This window comes from Gekko japonicus, unplaced genomic scaffold (assembly GCF_001447785.1).
Source record: "Gekko japonicus isolate JY-2015 unplaced genomic scaffold, Gekko_japonicus_V1.1 scaffold643, whole genome shotgun sequence".
NCBI classification, from domain to species: domain Eukaryota; kingdom Metazoa; phylum Chordata; class Lepidosauria; order Squamata; family Gekkonidae; genus Gekko; species Gekko japonicus.
The window spans coordinates 517,641-534,243 of NW_015164201.1; the positions used below are offsets into that span (position 1 = coordinate 517,641).

At 46.9% G+C, this 16,603-nt stretch overlaps 1 protein-coding gene across 1 annotated transcript in view; it reads right to left on the bottom strand.

Moving 5' to 3' along the window:
- Nucleotides 1-16,603, bottom strand: part of NRK (Nik related kinase) — a 123,552-nt gene that overhangs the window by 79,412 nt on the left and 27,537 nt on the right. The window contains 2 exon segments of the mRNA XM_015408386.1: nt 1,104-1,229; nt 10,544-10,600. Coding sequence (XP_015263872.1) covers nt 1,104-1,229; nt 10,544-10,600 — 183 coding nt within the window.

The window sequence follows — 16,603 nt, forward strand, 5'->3', positions numbered from 1 at the left end:
ATTGCAGGCAGCATTTGTTTCCATTACATTTTCTTCTCTGACCACAATTACTAATTTCATGGACAACTGTGCAAAGCGACAATAATAGAGGCCATCCGTCAGCTTCCAGATGGTCGATAACCATGGCTGATCTCCCAGTGACCACAAAACTGTAGGGCTTGGAGAAGACCTAAAGGCAACTGGAGCCCAAGTTTCTTACACTCAGGTGTGATATTCCAGACTGCTGTCAGGCTCAGCCAGAAGGTGTCCCTTGAAGTGAGCTCCTTTGGGACCCAGAGGAAGAAGGGGCTCAGCAGTACAGCACACACCAGAAGGTCCCGGTCTCAATGGGCAGTACTTCCAGCTAAAGAAAACTGCAAGTGAGGGGAAGAGCCGGAGAACCAGTCAGAAGAGCTAATACTAAGCTCCATGGACCAACGGTCTGGCTTGACATCAGGATGCTTTATACACGTTAATTACCCTCTCAAGGCCCACCGTGGCTCCACCTGACAGCCAATCTTTCAATATTGCCAGGGGAGGCTTGAGGGGTTTCCAGTCTCTGATTCCATTTGTTTCTGCTTGCACCACTGGACGCCTAGCTTCGCTCCACATATTGCCACATATTCCGCTCTGCCAGCAGTTGCCTGCCCTTCTGACTATTTCTTGCCTGCTTCCTCATTCCAACCACACACTGGTCAGACTTCTTTGCTCAGACCTTGGCTGGTATCTGACTTCACTGTGGGGTCTGACTCTCCTGCTGGTTTAAATACTAAGGTCCCTTGGCTGATCTGTGATCACGACAGAGAAAGAGAGATTTTTGTAAAAAGTACAAAGGTTTGATGGGGGCTGTAGGATGCTGCAATCACTTGGGAACATGATGGGGTGTCTTAACCAAACCAAGTATAACTTTATTCAGAACAAACAAAAAGAGTAACTCAGAGCCTACCGGAGTCCTTCACAGCAGCTTGCTTAGCCTCACTTACCCAAAGCCGTAAGTAAAACCTGGGCTGGAACTTGACTGGAACTGATATTAAACATGAAATGGGCTTCCTGATATCACAGGACCCAAGGACAACGGAACTCCCAGATAGGGATGTTGAAAAAAAATGCAACTGGGCACATACCCACAGCTGGTCGTCCTGACCGGCAGGACTTTTCTTGACAAACGCTCCATAATACGTTGCAATATTCCTGTGATGAGAATATTTCTTCAACATATTTATTTCCAGTTTGATTTCTTCTTCCTCATCCTGTGGCAACAGAAGGGAAATGAGATCAAAGGTGGAAATGTGTGAAAGAGCCGGCTACTTCCCCCAAATCCTAATCTGAGCCCAAAAGAGTGTTCAGAATGGTGCTCACATGTAGTGTCACAGGGCGTGGCATCTCACACACCACCTGTCGCACCAGAAGGCATAGGAGACTCAGAAGTGGGCAAGGCTCAGTGGGCAAAAGAAACAGTCACACGCCCTGGGATGCGGCTGTTCCTCTCCTTTATTTCCAGCACGGCACTGTGGTTAGCATCACCCAGCCCACGCTATGGAGTCGCAAACCCATTTCCCTCCGACACCCCCAGGAGTGCTGCACGCAGCCTTTACTGCCTGGCCCAGCATGTGACCCTGCACCTCAGACCTCACTCTCAGCCCCACCTGGAGGCAGTCCGGGCCCCTCAAACCTAGGGGCACACCCTCTCCTCCCAGGGCCGTCAAGGCTGTTATCTAGCCTCGCTTGACAGAGTGCAGATCAGGTCAAATTCATCTGGCCAAGATCTTCCTTCCTCGTCATCCAGCCTTTGTCCCAGCCCCAACCCCAGAATATCTCTTGTCTGGACAAGCCCAGGATGGGCATGCCAATGCCCTCAGTGTCCATTGCCTGCCTGTGTGTACCCCATCTCTCTGCCACACAGAGCTCATATCTGCTTCCATGTGGCTCAGGCACGGGAATTCCCCTATAAGCAATGACATTCAAACTGTGCTTAGAGATTCTTTGATCTGCAGGCAAACAGAAATCCCTTCTGGTATGTTGGGAGGTGCTGTTTGTTCAACTTGAGTTATTCCGGGCACAAAAGGGTTATTGGTAATGGGCGTGAGGCAACTTTGACACATTCAGAAGTCATTGTGAAACCCACTCACACTTCTCAAAGCACACACCCTTAACCTCAAAAGAAAATAATATAACTTCAGGGTTAATACCACTTCCTCACGATCTTTTCTTCGGGTATTATTATCCTTTTGAAGATCTGTTGTTGTTTGCTTGTTAAATAAAAACCGAAAACTAAGAAAGAACAACCGTACTTCACCAGATGACCTTGAACAAGCCACCGTTTTCTCAGGCTAATCACCACAATAAAGGGCTAACCATCCTGGCCTACTTTACAGATTTGTTTCAAGGATGATTAAGGAAGTAACATAGATGATGTGCTTTGACTACTAAAACATTAATATCTGCTTCTGAGCTTTAGACCATAAGAATGTAAACATAGATTTCAACGTCTACAGTGCAAAACACTCCTCAAAACAGGCTGAACAAGCAGAGAAAAAACATTTTTGACTGCCGCGGTATCTTGATAAAGGGCCAAACATGGGTGTGGAGCTGGCCTGTCAGAGCCACGACCGTTGATCAGATATCTGAAATAATTTACATCTACATCAAAGAAGGACAGTGTAAAGCCACTTTGAGCTGTACTATACAGACGAACTTTGAGCACAGTTTGGTTTACAAGGACACTTTAAATATTTGTATATTTTGTACTGGAATGTGTTTTGTAATTTGTACCATAATATAAATGCTTAATAGTAATTATTGAATAGATTGCATAATAATATCATGATTGTTTTTTGTTTACTTACAACCTCCAGGTGACACCTGGAGATCTCCCGCTATTCTAGTTGATTTCCAGGTGACCAAGATTAGTTCCCCTGGAGAAAATGGCTGCTTTGGAGGGTGGGCTCTATGGCATTATGCCCTGCCAAGATCCCTCCCCTCCCCAACCCCCACCCTGTCCAGGCTTCACCCCAAAAATCTCCAGGACCATTCCACAATAGCGAAATCCCCCACATTGACATTTAAAAAACTGCACGTTGTGTGAAATTTTCCACAGTAGATTTTTCCTCACCAGGCTCAAACCCAAAGTTTTCTCATTCTTTCCACGCATCGTTTTCGGAACTCATTAAAACTGGGGATTCTGAAAACGTGGGATAAGAAGAGAGAAAACTTTGGGTTTAAGCCTGGTGAGGAAAAATCTACTGCAGAAAATTTCACATAAGACACAGTTTTTCAAATGTCAATGTCACTTGCAGAAATGGTCCTGGTATTTCATAACCCAGAGCTGACAACCCTAAGAGAGAACCACACTGCAGGGAGAATGTCCAGGGCCAAACCCTGAAGGCAGGGATGTCGCAACAATGCAAGAAAGCCTTCTGGCTCTTGCTTAGTCACTAATTATTGAAGAGGATCTATTAAAAAACAAATGAAGTGAAGTGATTGGATTTATACCCCGCCCTTCACTACCAGAAGGAGTCTCAAAGCGGCTTACAATCTCCTTTCCCTTCTCCTCCCCACAACAGACACCCTGTGAGGTAGGTGGGGCTGAGAGAGCTCTTTCGAGAACTGCCCCTGAGAGAACAGCTCTGAAAGAACTCATGACTGGCCCAAGGTCACACCAGCAACTGCATGTGGAGGAGTGTGGAATCAAACCTGGTCCTCTCAGATTAGAGTCCGCACTTCTAACCACTACACCAAACTGGCTCTCTTTCTCAGCTCCTCCTGCGTCTGCTGGAGCAGGGTGAGACCCATCAGAGGGAATGAGGCCATGGATGATATTAAAGCACTTTGAGATCCCGAGAACACACTTTTAAAAGGTGACAAATACATACATAAAGTCTAGCAAAGATGGAATGAGGCTAGGGTTACCAACCTCATGGTGGGACCAGGAATTCTCCCACAACCGGTGGGGGATTGGGGGGAGGATTTCCAGATCCAGGTTGGAAAACTCCTGGAGAGTTGGGGATGGAGCCTGGGGAAGGCAGGGACCTCAACAGGGTACAATGTTTCAGAGTCCACCCTCCAATGCAGCCATTTTCTCCAGGGGAACATCTGGAGATGAGCTGCAGTTCAAGAGGTCCCCAGGTCCCACCTGGAGGCTGGCATCCCTGTTCCCCGCTGAATTCTCTCTCCTCCTCAAACCACACCTTTCTCAAGAAGAACCTCTCAATCTCCAAGACGGTCCCAGCCTGGAGCTGGCAACCCTAAGGAAGGCGTATCTCCCAACAGATAATGTGAAAGGCACTATATAACATTAAAGGTAAAGGTTCCCTTGCTCGAAAGCCAGTCGAGTCCGACTCTAGGGTTGCGGTGCTCATCTCTGTTTCAAAGCCGAAGAGCCAGCGCTGTCCGAAGACGTTTCCGTGGTCATGTGGCCGGCATGACTAAACACCAAGGCGCATGGAACGCTGTTACCTTCCCACCGAAGTCGTACCTATTTATCTACTTGCAATTTCTTGCTTTCGAACTGCTAGGTTGGCAGGAGCTGGAACTAGAGACGGGAGCTCACTCCGTCATGCGGCAACTCGGGTCTTGAACTGCTGAACTACTGACCTTCCACAGCCTGCAGTTCAGCGTCTTAACCACAAGAGCCACCGCAGCTCCTATATATAACATTACTGTCCATGAAATTCTAACCCACCCTTCCTCTAAGAAGCTCAGAGTGGTATATATGGCCTTTCCCCAAATTTTATGCTCACAACAATGCTGTGAAGTAGATAGAGAGCAGGTGGCCCAAGGTCGGCCAGGGAGCTTCATGGCACAATGGGGACTTGAATCCAGATCTCTCCCTGGTCTTTTTACAACTATACCAGACTGGGTCTCTAAGTGCTTAGTGGTTCCTTTGATCTCTTTGTTAGCAACATAGGTTAAGAAGTGCAAAGAGACAAGCCCAATGCTCGGGCACATTGCAGTAAAACATCTCTTCCAAATAACCACCAGCATCTCGGTTAAAAGGCACCAGAGCTTTGATCTCACTGCAAGGGCCCTGCCCACTTCACACGCTCAGATAACAGGAAGCCAAGCTGGTGGGGGAGATGCTGAGGAAAACCACACCTGCTCTTCAGTAACGGAGCTGCAGATTAACAAAGTTTGAGTCCAGTGGCACCTTTAAGACAAACAGAGTTCTATTCAAGGTATAAGCTTTTGTGCGCACACACACTTCTTCAGATACAATGAAATGGAAGTTGCCAGTCCATACATATAGGTAGAGGATGAGCAGTAAATTAGGATACAAACATAATGAAGGTGTTTAACAGATTCAAGGACCAAACAGGAATAACAAGCTTAATTCCGGGGGAGAACACAGTGAAGGAAATAAATGTGATAGAACTGGTGATTGATGGGCAGATGTATCCTTAATTGTGGAATGTTGAGAGTAATTAACTGAGACCCTGCCATTACCCTCCGTCTCCTCTCAAGCATGGAGGCGACCTTACAGCATCTTCTTTGAAGTGGGGTGACTGGCTGTGTGGAGTTATCTCACCTGTTTCAAGAAGGTGACTCTTCATTTGTTCTCTCCAAATTAGATCTCTCTCCACTAGGGAATTTTGCATAAAATGCAAACTCCGTAGTGGAGAGAGCCAAGGCATCCTAACTACAGCTCTAGCTGAACAAAGTTGGAGTCCAGTGGCACCTTTAAGACCAACAAAGTTTTATTCAAGGTATACGCTTGAATAAAACCCTCTACCTGTATGTATGGACTGGCAACTTCCATTTCATTGTGTCTGAAGAACACAATACAAGAACTCGTGGGCACTCAATGAAATTGCTGAGCGGTCGGGTTAGAACGGATAAAAGGAAGTACTTCTTCACCCAAAGAGTGATTAACACATGGAATTCACTGCCACAGGAAGTGGTGGCGGCTACAAGCATGGATGGCTTCAAAAGGGAATTAGATAAGCATATGGAGCAGAGGTCCATCAGTGGCTATTAGCCACAAGGTATAGATAGGGGCTCTGGGGCAAGTGATGCTCTGTCTTCTTGGTGCTTGGGGGGAGGGGGTCAACAGTGGGAGGGGTTCTAATGTCCTGGCCCCACTGGTGGACCTCCTGATGGCACCTGGTATTTCTGGCCACTGTGTGACACAGAGTGTTGGACTGGATGGGCCATTGGCCTGATCCAACATTGACATCTCTTATGTTCTTAAGAACTGTGCTTTGCACGTGAAAGCTTATACCTTGAATAAAACTTTGTTGGTCTTAAAGGTGCCACTGGACTCCAACTTTGTCCTGCTGCTTCAGACCAACACGGCTACCCACCTGAATATATCTCTAGCTGAGCGAGAGGGTAAGAGCCGCAGACTGAAAGTTCCCACACCCCTCCCAGAAACATGACACTGCAGCGGCTCTTCCTGACAGATGGGCAGATGAGCCCAGGGTGACCACAGCATCCTGCTGCCTGAGCTGCTGGCAGTAAAGCAGTTCAGGATCAAAGCTTAAAGATAAAAGGGACCCAGCGCGGCCAAGCTGGAAGGCTGCCAGAAAGGGTCCTCGGAAAATAATGAAAACATTTTGCAGTGGTTCCAAGAGGAAGATGTCAAAGCCCTTTTCCCCCACGACCACTGAGAATTTCTGTCCATCAGTCTGCCAGGAGCGGTATCAGCAGAGTCACAGCTGGTGGTAGGCAGAGCTTGCTGGACACAAAGGTCAGGTCCTGGGCAGAATCAAAGCCAGCCCAGAGAGAACGAGGCCCAGCAACACCCAAGTTTGGTAGGCATCAGCAGGGTATGTTGTCATCCCAAGCAAGGTACACCCATCCCCTCCTGAGCCACCAAGCTGCCTCTGCAAAGCTGAGAACCAGGGCACGAATGTACAGAGACAGTCCACTGTCGCTTGTTGCCAGTGGCCAGCATTCACACGCATACTGCTCCTGGACATGGAGGTTCCATTTTAATGTCATTGCTAATATTAAACGAGAATTAGTATCAACTGTAAATCAATCTAATTATGTTTAAAATGGTTTAAAAGCCAGTGAGTGTTATGGTAAATTCCATGCATTAATTATGGGTTGACTGAAGCGGTGTTTTACATTGTCTCTCTGGAAGCCTACGACAAACCAGCTTGGTTGGGTGGCTCCTAATTAACGGACTGAGCGAATTGCACATGATAGGCTTCTCAGAATTTGTTTAATCCTTTTTAAAAAATCAAGTAAATCAGGTCCATCACCCCATCTTGCCATCAAGGTCATAAGGATGAACCCTGCACATGACACTTAGTTGTGTGGTGTGATTAAATAAATATGCAGAGATGATGGCAGATAATTGGGCATCCTATGTGGCTCATATTACCAGCACTTCGTACTGAAATCCTTAGGACTCAGATGATATAATAAAATCCCAAAAAACCAGGTTGCAGCCCCCCTTCTCCCACTTATAAAGTGGTTGCAAAATATATTACTATTAGTAAGACTGAGACCCTGGTCACACTAGCAGGAAAAGCCATGGCAGAAGTGCGGCTTTTTAGAGCCGGAACAAACAGAAGCGGGGCAGCGGGATCAGACAGGTCCCCCGAGGCTCTGTGCTTCTGCTGGCAGCCGCGATCACATGCTGAAGGGGAAGCGACTCTAAGAAGGGCGAGGACGGCCAGCCGCAGCAGTTGTGTGCATGCGCAGTTCGCCATTAGCACGCATACCATGGCATAACTGAGCATCGGCAACCCCACGGCCGCCGTTGCTGCGCGTCATCCGGTTGGACTAGTCCCTTTCACTAGTCTCTTTTACTTTCACTAGTCTCTTTTAGATCCACATCTTCGGCCAGAAGGGACGGGTTGGGGGTGGGGGCGCGACACTTGCCAGATGTTGGCATTTGATTGCGCTGGTTTAATCCGCCGTCAACCCGTCCGTTTCGCGGGGCAAATCCTCCCGTGTGACTGGGGCCTTACTTGACTTAAACCCTCATGACCCTCCACACCACGAGACATAAAACTGATTAAATAACTGAAAGCTTCTGTGAACCAAAAGTACATAATTGTAGAGGGAGGCTTCCTACAGCACATCTGTATGACAGACTGTTCTGGCATTGCTTTCTTCTAACAGAATCATAGAGTTGGAAGGAACCTCCAGGGTCATCTAGTCCAACCCCCTGCACAATACAGGAAATTCACAAATACCTCCCCCTCTACACCCTCAGTGACCTCTGTTCCATGCCCAGAAGACAACAAAAAAACTCCAGGATCTCTGGCCAAACTGGCCTGGAGAGAAATTGCTTCCTGACCCCAAAGTGGCGATCAGCATTTCCCTGGGCATGTAAGAAAGGGCCATGAGAACTAAGCACTGAGGCAACCCTTCCTGCCCTCCCTCTCGTGATCTGCCTGAGTTCACAGGATCAGCATTGCTGTCAGATGGCCATCTAGCTTCTGTTTGAAAACCTCCAAAGAAGGAGAGCCCACCACCTCCCGAGGAAGCCTGTTCCACTGAGGAACTGCTCGAACTGTCAGGAAGTTCTTTCTAATGTTTTCACTGGGTTAACTGGGGGAGGCCGGTTGTTCTGAGTGTTCTTTCAGTTGAGAGCCAGCATGGTGTAGTGGTCAAAGGGTTGGACTAGGATATGGGAGACCCAGGTTCGAATTCCCATGCTTGCTGGGTGACCTTGAGCCAGCAACACTCAGCCTAATCTACCTCACAGGTCAAGACGGGTAGTCGTGTTAGTCTGTCTGGAGCAGTACAAAAGAGCATGAGTCCAGTAGAACCTTTAAGACTAACACAATTTGTGGCAGGGCAGGAGTTTTCACGAGTCACTGCTCACTTCTTCTGCCACAAATTTTGTTAGTCTTTTAAGGTGCTACTGGACTCTTGCTCTTTTCTCTTGCTACCTCACAGGGTTGTAGTGAGGATAAAATGGGGGAGAGAAGAACACCGTAAGCTGCTTTGAGTCCCCACTGGGGACAAAGGCGGGAGGCAAATGGAGTAAATAAATAATAAATCAATATTTTTAAAGAAACTGTTGCTTTGCGTGATTACAGCCGTCAGCCACTCCCAGTACAGAGAAGCAGTAGTGTTACAGGCCTCTCTGGATAGAACCGCCTGTAGCACTTAGGCACAAGTCTGTGTTCTCAGCTGGCCTCCTTCCAATCAGGAAGTCATTTCAGAAAAGGGACGCATCTAGAAATACAACAGGTAGCCTGATCTTACTTGAACACATCATAAAAGCAAACACGCAAGAGCAAAAAAAAAAGGGGGGCCTCCAGTTTTAAATCCGAAAACAAATACACTGCTGGGGATATATCCAGATCAGGTACAGAACTGACCACAAGGTGAAAGGCTTCTTCAGCCTCTTCATGCAGCCCGTCTGCAAAACAGCCAGCAAACCGTGCCCCCCAGAAATGCCCCCAAGCATTTCCCCTCTGCTCTAATCAAGCTGATTACAAGACGCATCCTACTGCTGCATCCTTTACGAGCATTCTTTACAACACCCTTCCCCCCTTCTGACTACGAAAAAAGATCTGAGATTTCTACTTGTGTCTGAAGCTTTGACTCTCGAAAGCTGATACCCTGGCACTCTTGTTGGTCTCTAAGGCGCTACTGGATTCGAATCTAACTGCTCGACTCCAGATCAACATGGCTACCCTCTGAAACGACGCACCCCCACTTGGGGGGCGGCAATTAACAGCCTTGTTGCCCTTTTAAAGTGGGGAGACGGAAAGTAACACTTTGCATCTCATCCTCTCCTCCGTTCTGGGTCTACAGTGGCCTAGATTTTAGAGAGCAAATAGCTGGCGTGAAAGGGACAAAGGCGTTATGAAAACACAGCGGGAGCCACAGCAAACCGACAGGAAATCTTCTATTTGCTATCTCTGGAAACAGATAATCACCCAGAAATAAGCAGGAAGAGCTATCGTGGCTTCATTATTATAGACCAGCAGAAAATATACGCAACCAGCATCCTCGATTTGCCATGCCCCAATTGTACAAGCATGACTGAAAACAAGACCAGGTGGCTACACAACCATCCTCCTGAAAAGAAAAGCACCGCTCCAGAGGACTATATTTATACAAGCAGATCATTTTCTCCACCCCAAATCAACCATAATTTCAAACAATCTGACATGTTGCTTTATACGTCCCCATTCTGACTTTCATTATTAACTAGCAAGCTGCCAGTTATGACAGGCAGGGGCTGTCCCTCTATGTCGACTGCAGGGACCCCTGCATGGGAAGAGCAATACATCCAGCCCCATTCCCGGAGGAGGCTGGCCCATACACCACCGGGGGTGACGGGCTGCTCTGCCTCGACTTGTCATCATGCTGCTCCCAGTTGCAGAACTTTTTTTCTTTTTTAATCGTAAGAATTAATACTATTTAGATTCACTTATATGGGGGGGAAGTAAAGGGATGACTGTGAAGGCGGGGCTAAAGCAATCAAGCCAGTTGCAATCAAGCCAGGCAATCAAGCCAGTTGCTGTCTACATAGCTCCACCCCTTCATCTACATAGCCCCGCCCTGAGTTTCATCTGTTGGTCATGGTCAAGTATCTTACACGGATTCCTCCCCCCCCCTTCCAGAACAGCCAGACGATCCGCTTGCTCACCTCAGTAACATTCATAACCTTGATTGCTGCTAGCTGCCCAGTTTTCACATGGCGACCCTAGGAAAGTGACAAAACGGCATAGGTAAATAAGCACATAATGCAAGCGTAATTACACAGAGTAATGACCTGTGCAAACCACTGAAAACTCAGTCATTTCAAAAGGTGTAGTCATTACAGGCTGGGTTTTTAAGCTGTTCAGCTGAACGAAAACAATTTGCACAGTCCCCGATAGCAGCAAATCAATATTAAACCACTAGGGTGAGGATAGTCAGTGAAGTGGATGGCGGTAATGGACAGCAGGAAGGTAGATCACCCCCAAATTGCTTTTATATTCTGCCTTGACAACGCCAGAATGTATTCAGTATGGCGCAAACCCTTTGCAGTGAGGTAGTAACAGGACTGCCAACCAGCCAGTATTTTATAGGTTGGACAAATAATATTATGTTCCATCAGGTACAGGTTTTGGAGCACAGTTTATAGCTCAGTGGCAGAACACAAGTTTTATATGTAGAAGTTCCAGGCATCTGTGATTAAAAAAATGATCTCCAACAGCTGGCCTGGGAAAGACCCCTCTCTGAAACCTCGGAGAGCCATGGCAAGTCATCACAGCAGACAATACTGCACTACATTTATTTACTAATGGATGCCCTGTTTTTCCAACCATTCAAAGCAACTGGATGGACCAAGAATCAGATTCAGTATAAGACAGCTTTGTTTGTTCAGATAACTAGGGGTCTGAAAAGCCAGTTAAGTCCAAATTCTGCCAAGCTCCATTTATGACCCAGCAGACACATCTGCAGAGAGGCGCTTTACCCTTTACCATTACAGTAGGCAAAGATTCAGTTTCAAATCAAACCAAATTCATTTCCCTGTACACAAGCTGCCATGTTGGGAGGGTAGCAAGGGAAGAAACCTGGGGACCTAGGACCGACAAAGGGTGCTCTACCCCAACATTCTCACTTCGTAGACCCCAAGGAGGTCAGAGGCAACATGAGATGATTTTTAGTTTGTGCCCCTCCTCTTCCAGTTTAAGGGGGGTCTTCTTCTACATCAGCCGGTCTGTCTCCTCTATCCACATGAATCCTCTAATTTTAGTTTAGCACCACAAATATGCCCGCTGCTTTCTCTCATATACACAAACACACATCAGTGTTGCTGACTGCAGATCCTGTCTACTACCCTGGACAGACATTTGTTCTTGGTTTGCGTCCAGTTGACGTCACCCACCTCGACTCTGCTTCCTTTAACAGTTCTTGTTCCTTTGTGCAAGGCCATTGTTTGCAAATGTTTCCAGGCATTGAAAGCGTTACATTATAGCATGAAGCCCTTCCAGACTAACTGGCACCCTAATTTAACTCCCAATTTTTGCCTAGAGTAAAATGCTCTGCTGGTTTTCTCTGGTCAATAAACCAACTGGACAAGTTTAAGGGGACTCATTTGCACACGCTGATTTATGTTAAAATGCATGGGAATGGAACGTTATCTGTTAGCTACCAACCGGGCTATGTTAATGAGAAAAAAGTTGTAAACAGCTATGCTAGTACACGCACAATCCAAAAGGAGAACAATATCCACAGAGTATGTTTTATTAGGACCAACCAATCTCTTGTGTTAATTTGGTTGTTCCTGATAAAAAGTATTCCATGGTTTTTGTTTTACACTGACAAGAGCAATAGGAAAAATTATTGAGAAATTACTCATGAGTTCAGTGGTCAATTTATTTAAAATATTTATATACTCTTTCAAATATTTATACATAGGTTTGTGGCTAACTTTAATGGCCCAGGAGGAAACTTCAAATAGTTAATATACTTAAAAAAAACAAAACCTTGAAACGGCCAATTTTTCAAGGATTACTCCATCTGAAACCAGAACAAATGATTTACATCACCCGTCGTGACAGCTGGGCCGGAAAAATCCATCACTCTGTGGCAGTTAATTAGCAGGGACTTCTTCACCGTAAAGAATCCAAAAGAGTCCTTGATGGGTTTATATCATTCTGATTAAGGCCCATCCCTTTTGTTTTAATCACTTTATAGGGAAGCTTGCTGCTGATATTATAAACCCTCAGCGGCAGAGTCCCCCGTTTTGTTTGCTGGATTTGAGATATTGTAACTCAGAAGATGCACATCTTCCTCTGGGGAATTTTGTGGTACCATCCCTGACATAATGGAGTATCTAAGCACAATTCCAGACTACCTTGTAGAATCTATTTCTGCCCCTTTCTCCATCTTCTTTGGTTCTAGCATCAAGCCATCAATTTTCAAAGCCAGCTGCTCTTTAGGGACAAAAATATTTACGCTGGGTCCCTCCGCTTCAGCACTCAAAGGCCAAAAGCAGGACTAAATCTGGAGCCAGAGAGTGTCAAGTGAGAGATACGGCCTGTGCACCAGCATTAAACTATGGCCAAACCAGAGAACTATGGCGGAGCAGGAAGACTGGCAAAGAACTTGCACTTCGCAGGCTATAAGCAGGCATTTATTAATCCATTCAAGACATTTCTAACCCACTTTTCTCTAACAAGGACCTGAGGAAAGCTGACAGTGATATTTAAAAAGCTATCCATTACAGATGTTAAAAACAGAACCACAGGAAACATTTACCAGATTTTGACAGCCAACATTAAAAGCCCTAGTAAATTATTCTGTCTTGGAGCATTCCCTAAAAATCAAGAAAAGAAGATGCCTTCCTGTACTTCCGGGAAAGCTACTCTGCAGTGTGGGAGCCACCAAAGAAAAAGGCTGAGATGGGACTGCTGGAGGGACACAAAGAGGGCACTGTTTCGTTTGTCCTGGGAAAGACGGTCAGACCAGGTAAGGCCTAACTCCTGTAATAAACACCAAGCCTAGGTTGGTCTTCTGGTATGAGCAAAAAGGGACCTGGTTTCTGTTGTACGACCATGGATCTACCTGCCTCTTGCTTTACTTTTTCACCTCCACTTCACCTCATTGAATGTATCCATACTGTAACATCCACCTACATTTCAGCAATCACTTTACTGGGGCTTTACAGCACTGCAAGTAGGGTTGCCAGCCTCCAGGTGGGGCCTGGAGTTCTGCAAGAAGTTCAACTGGTCTCCAGACTACAGAGATCAGCTCCCCTGGAAGAAAGGGCAGCTTCTGAGGGTGGACTCTATTGCAGGAGGCCCCTGATGAGCTCCCTCCATTCCCCAAACGCCACCCTCCCCGGATACTGCCCCCAGAACTCCCAAGAATTTTTGAAGCCTGGGTTGGCAACCATAACTGCAAGATAACGTTTGTTTATTTATTTAGGTATGTATACCCTGCTTTTTCCCCCAACGGGGACCCACAATGGCTTACAGTATTCTCACAACAACCCTACAAGGTAGGTTATGTCAGGGGAGAGTGACTGGCCCCAGAGATGAGCTCCCATGGCAAAGAGGGGATTTAAAGCTGGGTCTAGTAGCCACTGCACCACTGTTGTGCTGACTTCAATGCTTATTGAGGGGGAGTGGAAATAAGCATGCTGGCCCACCCCACCCTGCCAACGCATGATCATCAGGTTGCCATCAGGGCATTAGGGAATACAGACGTTCAAGGTGCCCTAAGGGAGATTGTCAACAAGTCCCTCTCCGAGGGCCGGTTCCCAGGGGCACACAAGGAAGCGATGGTCCGCCCTCTCTTGAAAAAAACAACTTTGGATCGGCCAGTTTCCAAATAGGGCAAACTGATCGAGAGGGCAGTGGCAATACAGTTACAGGGCTTTCTGGATGACGCTTCCGTCCTAGACCCCTTCCAGTCCGGCTTCCGCCTGGGATATGGGACAGAGACTGCGCTGGTGGCCCTTACTGACGACCTCCAGAGACATCTGGATCGGGGTGGGTCGGCAGTCCTGTTGTTGCTCGACTTGTCAGCTGCATTCGACAGTCGACCATCAGTTGCTGACCCACTGCTTTGCCGATGTGGGGATACAGGGACTTGCCTTGCAGTGGGTCGCTTCTTTTCTCCAAGATCGGGGACAGAGGATGGTGCTAAGGGAACAGCAGTCCAGGAGACACCCACTGGAGTGCGGTGTGCCTCAGGGGGCGGTGCTTTCCCCGATGTTGTTTAACATCTATATGCGCTCCCTCGCCCAGATTGCCCGGAGGTATGGACTGGGGTGTCACCAGTATGCTGATGACACCCAGCTCTATCTGATGTTGGGTGGCCGGTCGGACTCTAGTCCGGAAGATCTGGACCGGGCATTGTACGCCGTGGCTGGTTGGCTTAGACTGAGCAGGCTGAAACTAAACCCGATGAAGACAGAGGTACTGTGCCTGAGTCGGGGCGGTTTGTGGTTGGGGTTCCCGCTCCAGACCTTCGATGGGGCACCATTTCAGTCTTTTACCATCTTCAGCTGGTTCGGCAGTTGGTTCCCTTCCTCGACCGCGACCAACTTGGCCACAGTGATCCATGCGACGGTCACCTCGAGACTAGATTACTGTAACACTTTCTACATGGGGCTGCCCTTGTCACAAGTTCGGAGGCTGCAGCTAGTGCAGAATGCCGCAGCTAGGCTTTTGATGGGTCTCCCTAGATGGGAGCACATCGGGCTGGTGCTCCAGGTACTGCACTGGTTGCCAATAGCATACCGAATTCGCTTCAAGGTACTGGTACTTACCTTTAAAGCCCAATATGGCCAGGGTCCGACATACCTGAAGGACCGCCTTTCCCCATACAGATCCCAGAGAGCACTTTGGTCGGGGTCAAAAAACCGTCTAACTATCCCAGGCCCTAGAGATGCCAGACTCGCTGCTACCAGGGCCACGGCATTTTTGGTGGCAGCTCCCACCTGGTGGAATGAGCTCCCGGAGGAGATCAGGGCCCTCCGGGACCTAGTACAGTTCCACAGAGCCTGCAAGACGGAGCTCTTCTGTCAGCCCTTCAATTAGGAGCCACCCACTGCCCATTACCAATACCGCCCACCACTGATGACATCATCTGTGTGGTGGTAGGTTGGCCCTTCAGGAGACCGAGATACAGCATTGCGGGAGGCCGAAATATCGTTAACTCAGGGCCCTAGTATTACTTCTGTCTGCACGGCATCTCTAACTGAATGAAGAAAGAAGATTACTACGAGCACTTTCTGGTATCAATTGTATCTAAGTTAATTGTATAATTAGTTGCTGTAGATTTTCCGGGATGTGTGGCCATGGTCTTGGCATTGTAGAACCTGACGTTTTGTATAATTATAATTGTATAATTATAATTGTATAATTGTTTTATCTTGTTTTTAACTGTTTTATCTTGGCATGTGGTGCCGCTGACTGTTTGTCTTGTGTTTAACTGTTTTGTCTTGGCATGTGGTGCCGCTGACTGTTAGCCACCCTGAGTCCGCTTGCGGGGAGGGCGGGATATAAATCTAATAAATAAATAAATAAATAAATCCCTATTATTGGGAATGAGGCTTTTCAGAATGCAGGGAGAGAATCTGCACGCATACTTTTTGCATGTATGTAAATACCGAGCTCATGACCTCGGGAGCCCCAGTGTACTAACTCACTCTCCCCTTCTACATGTGCTGAAAAATCGACATGTGTTATGTGAAGGAGGCAAGAGACAGATTGGTTTCCATTTCAACCAGTTTGCTCAACAATACCTTGAAGTGTGCTAGGCCCTAAATCAAGATGGATGTTAAGAAGGCACTGCTCTGCTGACCTGGTAAGGGCAGAGAGCCAGACTCCTAATATTTATCCTTGGTAAACAAATTTTATTTTCTCAGGAATACAACATATATAGTTAAAACATTTCATTCTATCAATTGTCTACCCCATTCCCAATTCCTCCCGTCCCTCCCATGGCTTCCCACAATGCTTCCACCCCTGCTCCAAATTACTTCATATCATCAACTATATCAGTTTCTTATCATTACAATCTAAAGATAACATCATTTGACTTAATATTGATCTAAACATATTAAGTTTTGTTTCACATCCCAGTTCTTTTCCAGATATATTTTAAAGTCACTCCATTCTTGAAAAAACACGTCATCTTCTTTGTTATTCAACTTCTTCGTAATTTTGTCCATCTCTGCCATGAACAGAACTTTTTGTATCCAGTC